The sequence below is a fragment of the Notolepis coatsorum genome, assembly GCF_963971535.1.
Source record: "Notolepis coatsorum genome assembly, chromosome: 20".
NCBI classification, from domain to species: domain Eukaryota; kingdom Metazoa; phylum Chordata; class Actinopteri; order Aulopiformes; family Paralepididae; genus Notolepis; species Notolepis coatsorum.
The window spans coordinates 64,810,554-64,820,657 of NC_140184.1; the positions used below are offsets into that span (position 1 = coordinate 64,810,554).

Here is a 10,104-nt window from a genome sequence, read left to right on the forward strand (position 1 = left end):
ATTATGTAATTATAAAATGGCAACATTAGCTAAAGAAATAAAATAAAAAGTGACTCAGAAATACATTACACAGAATACTATTGCTGTATTGTTTATCATTCAAAGTGGTTGCTAGTTTATTTGTAGACTTTAGATAAGAGGTAAGACTTTTTAATTTTTAATTTAATTTTTTACTAATTCTACTAAAGTGAAATATACTACAACCAATACCACAATCACAGTGTCACTGACCGATCGCGCAATGGTGTAGGAATTGTAAACGTGTACTTTTAGCCTAGTTACACGCAGTAAGTATACAGTGGGATATAGCCTACTATATCCCACTGTGCCTCCGCCTCAAAACATCCCGGTTGTGAATGTGATGATACTGCTCTTCTCGTGGTGTCGCCAGTGGTGCAGTGGCAAATTGACAGTAGGCAGTGGTGCGTTATTGAAATCATCTGGGGTGACACGCACCACGTGCACGCGCGCTCCCGCCGCGTGCGCGCGCTCCCGCGAATGCGCATTTAATGTCCCCTCGCTTGGGCACAGACTAAAGACAGTGCCTAATTGCCTCTACGAATGGAATGTAACACGTCTTCACAACAAGTTAGGTGTGAATGTGTCTGAGAACGTATTTATCACACCTGACGACCGGCGCTATTGATATGCAAATAGCGAGTGAGCTTGCACACCGTGCTACCCCGTCCCATGAACAACGCATGCCTGACAGTAGGTCAAACGCTCCACGCGCGTGCGCACGCATGCACAGTTTTTTTTGGCTGCTCTCGTCCTGCAGCTGGATACTATTGCCTCACAGCGCGGCCGTCAGCGCGCGGCCCAGAGAGCGCCGCTGGCTCTGCGGCTCTGCAGCTGCATGCTTCTCCGGGAGTCCGGTTGGATAATGCCATGTAAAAAGCGATTGCGCGTACTTCAGCCTCAGTGACCGAGGTATAACGCCGTTATACCGAGTTATACCAGCACTGCACCACTGTAACAGTCGCCCGCCACGCCACACCCCACCCCACCCCACACCCATCCTCTGCACCGCAGCATCAGCAACAGTAGCAGCAGCAGCAGACTCGGCACGATGTTGCGGCTCGCCCTGCTTGTCCTGGCTCTCACGGCGGCACCCACTAATTGCATTCTTCCTGAAATAGCTAATTCAGTGAACTTCATACAGACTCTGGAGGAACATTTGGCCCGAGGAGGGCAAACGGAATCAAACGACAGGTTCGCGGTGGAGCACCTGGGGGACACGCAGCAGGAGGCACCAGAGGATGCAGCGGGACACCATGTAAGCAAACTGTTTGTTGCAGCGCCGAGCAGAATTTCATGCACATGATGTTTTACATGAGAGAGAACTGCGCCGTGAAAGGGAGGTTTAACGGGTCAAATTGGGACCCAATTTATTATTTCAGCCCCCCTAAAAAGGGTCTAGAACCGCCACTGTGCTATACAAATAGTTTATTATTATTATTACTATGCATCACTGTCACCATTCATCAGTTTATAGCTGATGGACATTATTTAGAAATCGTTGAATTAAAATGAGAGATAAGGGCTGGGTATTCTCACTCAGAGTACTACTCAGTTTGAGTACAATTTACTCTGCGAAATGTACTGTGTACAACGTGCATAGAAGCACAATGAAAGTGACTTTTCAAGGCATGTCTTGATTTTCTGCACACTCTTTCTAGACGGACAATGACGGTGCGGAATTCAACCAGCATCCCAACAACCTTCCGTCAAGTCACGATGATGAAATAACAAGCTCTGAGAACGTGTTTGTCAATCAATCTGTCCAAACGGTAGAGAGAGGAGCCGATGAGGTAGGTAGGCATATAGAACAGAAGCTGTTCAACAAAAAAACGGTCTACATCTCCTGTGATAATTAACAGCCGTCTGCTCATCTGTCATCTGTTCAAACCTTTACGCAACAGGAAACATATAACACTACCGAGGAAACAGAACCCCACCTGGCTATGACTACTGAGACGGATAACAGCATCAACCATGTGAGTTGACCACTGCACTTCCGCGTTACATGGAGCTCGTGGGGGGGTGAATGAATGAATGAAAACTTTATTTAACAGATTGCAGAATGGGTACAATACAGTACGGCTCAATACACACAATTGTTAAGGGGATGCAGACCTGAGAAAGACGTTTGTCTTGTTTCCATCAGGGTCCCCCATTTTCAATTCATATAGACATTTATGACATACACAACATACATGAGATTTATGGCATAGGGACATATAGGTATTTAGTACTGATACATTTGTGACATAAACGGTATTCAAATATGCAGTACTGTTACCCCTAGATCCTGACAGAGTATATACATATGATGGGGAGGGGACTGTACATTAGGAGGGGGTGGGTGGGTGGGAGAGAGAGAAATATACATACGGCGGGGAGGGAATATATACATGCGGTGGGGAGGAGACTGTACATTAGGAGGTGGTGGGGGTTTTGGGCATTTACGGTGGCCAGTTTCGAATTGCAGCCTCCCGTAGGTGCTCTTTAAGAGCGGTTTTGAATGTGGGTAGGGATTCACATTCCTTTACAGCTTTGGGTAGGGCGTTCCACATTGATGTGGCATAATTGCAAAACGTGTTTAGTCCCTTGTTTGAGCCGAATCTGGGTTTAACATGATTTGTTGAGCTTCCTCTGGTGTAGTGGTTGTGGTATTCACTGACCTTTGGGAAGTATTTTGACATGTACATGGGTACTTTAGTCGTATAGTGTATCTTGTAGACCAGGCCCATTGCAAGTTGCTGTACTCTGTCGTCTACTCTGAGCCATCCTAGGTTGTCAAAGTGGGCAGGGGTGAGGTGGGTTCTAGGAGTAAGGTCAAGTAGTAGTCTGACCAGTTTGTTTTGTGATGTTTGTAATTTTGTTTTAAGCGCCTTTGAGGTGCTTTGGTACCATGAGGTGCAAGCATAGTCGTAGTACCCTTGAATGAGTGCTCCTGCCAGAGTCTTCAGGGTATTCTTGTTTACCAGAGAGGAGATCCGGTACAAGAATCTAGTTCGTTGGTTGACTTTTTTTTATTACATTGGATGCCATTTTGTCACAGGAAAGATTCGCCTCTAGGATGGAACCCAGGTAGGTAATATCGTCTTTCCTTGTGACAATATTGTCACCCACTGTAACTGAGAAGCCGTCGGTATTGCTGAGTTTGTTATTTGAACCGAAGAGAATGGACTCTGTTTTGCCCAGGTGTAATGATAGTTTGTTATCAGCGAGCCAGATGCAGATTTTGCCTAGTTCCGAGCTGAGGGTTTTTTCAGTGGGGGGTGGGGGGAGGGAGTGTGTGAATGAATGTTGATTAGAGCCACTTACATCAAGGCAACAACTCTGGCACCAACTATCTCACGGATGAGATAAAACTGGGAACGAGGTTAGGCAGCAATCGGTCAGTGGCATTGCTCGTCAAATCAGGCTTGAGTGTTACACTCTGAGTGCATAGCAGTATAGACATATTAAGTTCAAATTAGTTTTTATTTGTCACATATATAACGTACATGTACTCTACAGTGAAATGCTTGGTTCTGTATGAGCCCCTGAGAATGTGCTTCATACAGTAAAAAAGGGGAAAAGAGGAATAACACTATACAATATGCAGCAATACTATAGCTAAAGTACAACCTAAGTACAATCTAAATACAGTGAGTAAAAATGCAGAAAATGAGGTACAAATGCAGACAATGAGGTACAAAAACTTTAAGGCAAGGGGCAAATGCAAATGAGGTATGAATGTAGTGCAAATCTCTTTAATAAATATAATGTAGTGTTAAAGTGTCTAAAGTGAGTGTTACGGTGAGTGTTTGTTTAAAGTGAGTGTGTGCATGTGGATGTGTGTCCAATGAGTGTACTGTAGATGGATGGGTTGATGGTGTTACATAGTCATTGAGCATCCTGCTGGCCTGGGGATAGAAGCTCCTTCTGAGTCTCTCTGTACTGGCCATGAGACTCCAGTAGCGCTTGCCTGACCGCAGCATGCAGTTCAAAGAGGCAGTTGTTTGGTGGCTAAAGTATTTGGTTATTCTCTTAGCCTTGGCCCTGCAACACTTGCTATAAATGTTCTGGAGAGTGGGAAGCCCACCTCCAATTGTGCGTTCGGCTGATCGGGCCACTCTCTGTAGTCTGCTGTGGTCGTGTGCAGTGCTATTCCCAAACTAGGAGGTGATGTTACCAGTCAGGATGCTCTCTATTGTGCATGAGTAGAAGTTCTTAAGGATCTTCTGACTCACTTCGAACTTCCTTAGGCGCCTAAGAAAGTAGAGGCGCTGCCATGCCTTCTTTACTACACTGTCAATGTGTGTGGTCCATGTCAAGTCCTCGGATATGTGGACTACGAGGTACTTAAAACTGCTCACTCTCTCGACCAGTGCCCCGTCGATGCTGAGGGGGCTGTAGTCCCTGGCCCCCGACCTCCTAAAATCCACAATCATCTCTTTTTACTGACGTTCAGGGAGAGGCTGTTCTCCCGGCACCACAGGTCCAGGTTCTCTACCTCTCCCAGGTAGGCCCTCTCGTCGTTTGAGATCAGGCCCACCACAACTGTGTCATCAGCAAACTTGATGATTGTGTTGCTGCCTGTTTTGCTTTGCCACACAGTCATGTGTGTAAAGATAGGTAGTAGTATAAGAATAGTAGCATAGTATGATTAAATCTTTCATCTGCAGATACCATGTATTTTCTTTCTTTCTTTCTTTCTTTCTTTCTTTCTTTCTTTCTTTCTTTCTTTCTTTCTTTCTTTCTTTCTTTCTTTCTTTCTTTCTTTCTTTCTTTCTTTCTTTCTTTCTTTCTTTCTTTCTTTCTTTCTTTCTTTCTTTCTTTCTTTCTTTCTTTCTTGTTTTAAAGTTTGATGATCAGGTTCTGACGTTCTGGCTATACACCACATTGTTTTGATGGTAATCTAGTGACACCTAGTGGCTGAAACTATTTAGTATGTCTTTAATTACAGCTAAATGAAATGACAAGGTCGCAGTCCCTATAGGACAAGGTATTTTCGCATCAACATCATTTCATGGAGCTGTAATTAACACACGGATTCAATGCCCCAGATGACATCACGATGGCCATATTCAAACTAATTTACGCTCAGTAACTGTCAAACTAAATGAATGTGTGCAAAACTGTTTAGAGTTTTTGGATGTGTGTGACGTTATCTGCAAAATAAATCAACGTTGTTTTTTGGTGAAGTGCCATTTTAAGTTCACCATCTCAAACTGCCAATGATCACATTAATACAAATATGTGAGTTCTGTTTTAGGGTTTGGTATTTCATTCATTTTGTATTTTTCTATTTGCACATAGTAGCATAATACAGTGTGGGGAGAGACAGGTAACACTAGAGGGGCTTATTTGTGGCCCCTACCTAAATAGCAGGAGACAAATTCACAATATATATATATATATATATATATATATATATATATATATATATATATATATATATATATATATATATATATATATATATATATATATATATATATATATATATATATATATATATATATATATATATATTAATATATATTACATAAAAGGGAGAAGGGGGGAAATAAATCAAACAGGCAATGCATGAAGTAGGGTATCACTTTAAAGAGGGCCATAAGAGCTGTCAACAAAAACTGAAATCTGGAAAAAGCTGTAAATACAATACTATTGGACATAACAATGCTATATAATAAATTTTTCATTTTCTGTATGCTGCTGCGGTCCTCTTTGTAGCTCAAACCCATGTATTTTTAACTGTGTCCTTTGTCCTGCTTCTCACTGGCTTGATTGTCCTTCCTGTCCTCCCAGCCAGAATGAAGCAACAGGACCATTGTGGCATGTACTGTACAGTATTAAATGTATTAGATGACGTGGATAGGTCCTAATAGGCTGCATTATGCCCATTAATAATGTAGGAGCATAGCTGCTGACTGAGCATGACATCTGCAAATTAAATCACGTGATTGATCAAAGCAAAAAAACAACATGCTGACACCACACTGTATGTGTCTGTCTGCATTTCATATGTTGGAATGTTTTGTCTGAAAAATATTATTTGTATAGAATGCTTGGCATGCCATTCACAAATGCACACTCATAAGATATAACAAGGTTACTCTGCACACCAGTCACATATAATAATGAGGGATAAGTTATAACAAGGTTATTCTGTGCACACCTGTCACAAATAATAATGAGGGATAAGTTATAACAAGGTTATTCTGTGCACACCAGTCACAAATAATACTGGGGGATAAGTTATAACAAGGTTATTCTGTGCACACCAGTCACAAATAATAATGAGGGATAAGTTATAACATGTTGCTCTGTGCACACCAGTTTCTTACATGCTTTCTCTTTTCTCCTCTTTCTAAGGAGTGTGTCATTGACGAGGACTGTGAGAACGAGAGGTATTGTCTCTACGAGATACACAGCTCCAAGTGTTTACCCTGCAAAGAAGTCGATGTGGTGTGTGCATTATATAGTTGTTTACACAAGTACCCGAGTCCTGTCTGTCCATCAGATGACATTTTCTCAAAGATTTTCTGCAAAGTTGGCCTCTCTCACGCTCAAGCACACACACACACACACACACACACACGCACACAGACTTCAATGAAACAAATGTAAGTGATGCAGCTGGTCTTTCACATTGACTGCATTGCAGTGTAACGGAGGTGTATCATGTTTCAGAGCTCTTCTAGGCTTCATCTCAAAGCACGTCTGGTATAGTGAGCTCTTCTTCCTCTGCTGTTCCAGAGGACAAATAGAGGAGGAATACACAGGGGTGGAAAGGAACCCAACCTGAGCATGACATAACAGCAAAATGGCCATGTGTGAATGTGGTCAATAGGAGTCTTCTCTGTAGAAACATCTCTAGGCTATTATTAGTATCTCCTCTAGAGGAGGGCGTGTTACTGTGGTCATCCTTCACAGTCAACCAGCATGGGATAGTAGCAACAAGGCCGGTATGCAGTCAGAGCCAAGCACTTAAAAACCAGTGCATTACATCTAGCAGTACACCGTTAATCACATCCCAGATGTATTAGGTTTGCACAGACTACATCAATAGAAAGTGCCCTATGGTACCTTTGACGGAGAACAGTTCATGGCATTGTTTTTTAAGTAGAATTTATAATTCATCTGTGTGCGTCAGCTGGACTGTGTGGCCACAGCTCACTGGTCACGGTTTAACGGTAATCACCCATTTGATTGCAAATTGCAATCGCCTGCGTTTCCCGACCAAGACGTCTGCAATAGGATAATATGAATGCGATACCGTTCTTAACTCTCTTCGTGTGGTTTAGCCGTGTACCAAGGACGAGGAGTGCTGTGTTGGACAGCTGTGTGTGTGGGGCCAATGCAGCCACAACGCCACGAAGGGGGAAGCAGGCAGCATCTGCCAGCACCAGAGTGAATGCAGCACGGATCTCTGCTGTGCTTTCCATAAAGGTACAGTCACCTAAGAATGGCTTAAGATACACACCAGTGAGTACATTATATTGACTGTATGCATCTGGACAGCTTCCCTTTTCATCTGAGAACTTCTCAAACGTTGTTCATTACCACACAAGATATCGAATATATTAAAAAAAATTAAAAATAAAAATGAACTCAAAACTTTGACGAAACACCCAGTCCATTCACATTATTCTTTCCCTGGCTCTGCATGCGGCTCCTGGATGGAGGTCTGATCTGTGCTCACTGTGTGCTCAGCCTTGCTCTTTCCAGTCTGCTCTGCCAAGCCCATCGAGCGTGAGCGCTGTTATGGTCCCTCTAACCACCTGATGGCGCTGTTGTCCTGGGACACGGACGGAGAGGGACCCAAGGAGCACTGTCCCTGCTCTGGAGACCTACAGTGCCAGCCCCTTGGGTGAGTGTAGCGACCAAACACCCAGCATTACCCACTGCCGACAGAAGCAATGATCCCTGTAGCTCACCTTGATGCATAAAGCCAATTAATGCACACATTTGGGTCTTTTTACAGTATATTGTTTATACCATTTATTTTTTCTATTTTTCTATTCAGATCTAATTTGACTGCCTATATTTATGTCTTTCTACGTTTCTATTATTACCCTGCCCATACCTGTACCTCCCCTTCCCGATGCTGCTATGATGGTCGAATTTCAATTAATTTGGATACAAAACTTCCATCAATAGAGGAATATCTTATCTTATCATTTACACTGTGCTGTACATGTTGTAATCTGGTGTTGCAGTATGATTCAGTAGCATAATGTCATTTGGGGGGGGGGGGGGGAAACAAGATATTAACCTTTTCTTATTCATTATTGATGATTCATGATTATTTCTTATCATTATGTTATTTTCACATAAAACTGTTGTCCCCCCATTCGTCAGGCGAGGCTCCCTGTGTCTTCAAGGACAGAACTCAAGTGAAGAGGACCTGACAGACACGTTGTATTCAGAAATAGACTACATTGTCTAAACATGGCTTGATTGCTTGGAACCAGTCGAGAGGGGGTCTCAAGCAACTGTAGCCTTGAAGATGTATGTCCCCTTCCCAAGGGCACACCTGGAAGATCTGCCCATCCGGTCATTGCTTATTAAGGTCTTTGGTGTGAGGAGTTGGTACAAGGAGTGACATTTGAACATTTCCCACTTGCTAACTTTAAGCTGTAGATTTTTACTGCATAGAACACGGCTGAGCCAGAGGGCCATTAACACTATTATGTACAATTGCAGGAAATCAGACCAGTGGCTTACTTACTTTACAATGCTTCAGTTTTGTAGACATGTACTCTATTGACACTGGTAATGTCTATATTGACCTAGTTCCCAGTTTCACTGCACTAACCACAGTGGCAGAAACAGTGGTACAGCCCAAGCAAAGTTATGTTTTATGTTTATGTACCTGTATATCCACCATCGTATTCTTGGATTATATAATCACATTACAAAAAAAATTACTAATCAGCTCAAGATGTAATTTTTTTCAAAACATGTCGTCTGACTGCAGTTTTTTTCTTCCCTTTGTGCTTCAGAGAGTATATTTACACCCAGGGTTTCTTCATGAATCTTCCAAAAGTCAAAACTATGAATTTATTCAGAAAAATTTAATAGGCAGATTAAATGGGCTCCATGTTAACCGTCTCTACTCCTTTCCCAGACGCATGCTTAGCTCTTCAAGGGAGGTGGACTGGTGCAAAAGGTAGTTGAACACTCAGATCAGAGCACGTGGTCTTTCATGCTCAGATCAGAGGCACGTTGTCTTACATTTGAGCTTATTTCATTGTAAAAAAAAAAGAAAGGGGAAAGATAGAGCTCTTGAATTTGTCTTTCATATTGAAAATTGCAGTTCCCTCACCAACCATTGACCTATAGTGTGTAAGATATAACCATATATGAGCTAAATAAACACGAGACAAGCATCAATATGGAGAAGACATGCAATATCAGTTATACTTATTATAATTTATAATTCAGTTTCTTAAATATTTCAAAATTGTCAGACGGCACAGATAAGTCAACTGTAAATAATAGCAAACCGTTCTATGCTATGCTGCTATGTGGCCTCACTATCCCTCAACCGTCTCCTATACTAACATTTACAGCTCCATTAGACATAATGCTGCTACTTCCACTCTAAAGCTTTTGGATTCTGTATATTATCCACCCTTAGATTTATCGCTGGTGACAATTATGTTACCCATCATTATATCCTGTATAATAAGGTTGGGTTGTCCTTCCTGGTAGAGACGTGACTTACACTGGCATCAGTTTCTGTATAAAGCCATTATTGATGATCTCCCACCCTGCACTGCATTACTGGACTGGAACTCTGGACCTTATCCTACTGCTCTGGTGATTGGCTTACGCTTAATAAGGTCCCCAGAATTTGCACCGAATTAGAATTCTGCTTTTAGCTCCTGTGCCCCCGACATGTGGAATGTTTTGCAAAGCACTTTAAAACTCAGTAGTTTAGTATCCATTGCTCAGTTTAAAGCTATAATAGCCAACCACCATTTCACCCCAGTCTGTAGTAGTTTTAATTAATTTAAATAGTTTTAATTGATTTACTTTTGTTTCTATATTGTTTTTGTATTATGTATTGCATCTCTCGACGTCATTGTAAATGAGAGC

The 10,104-nt window shown here is 42.1% G+C and overlaps 1 protein-coding gene across 1 annotated transcript; it reads left to right on the forward strand.

The window, feature by feature from the left end:
• Positions 1 to 1,069: 1,069 nt before the first annotated feature.
• dkk3a (dickkopf WNT signaling pathway inhibitor 3a) lies at positions 1,070 to 10,104 on the forward strand (the record flags this gene model as incomplete). Its single annotated transcript, XM_084337134.1, has 7 exons — positions 1,070 to 1,276; positions 1,680 to 1,811; positions 1,923 to 1,997; positions 6,373 to 6,465; positions 7,305 to 7,449; positions 7,714 to 7,870; positions 8,362 to 10,104. 7 exons carry the CDS (start codon positions 1,070 to 1,072, stop codon positions 8,447 to 8,449), a joined length of 897 nt encoding a protein of 298 aa, XP_084193260.1. The 3' UTR covers positions 8,450 to 10,104.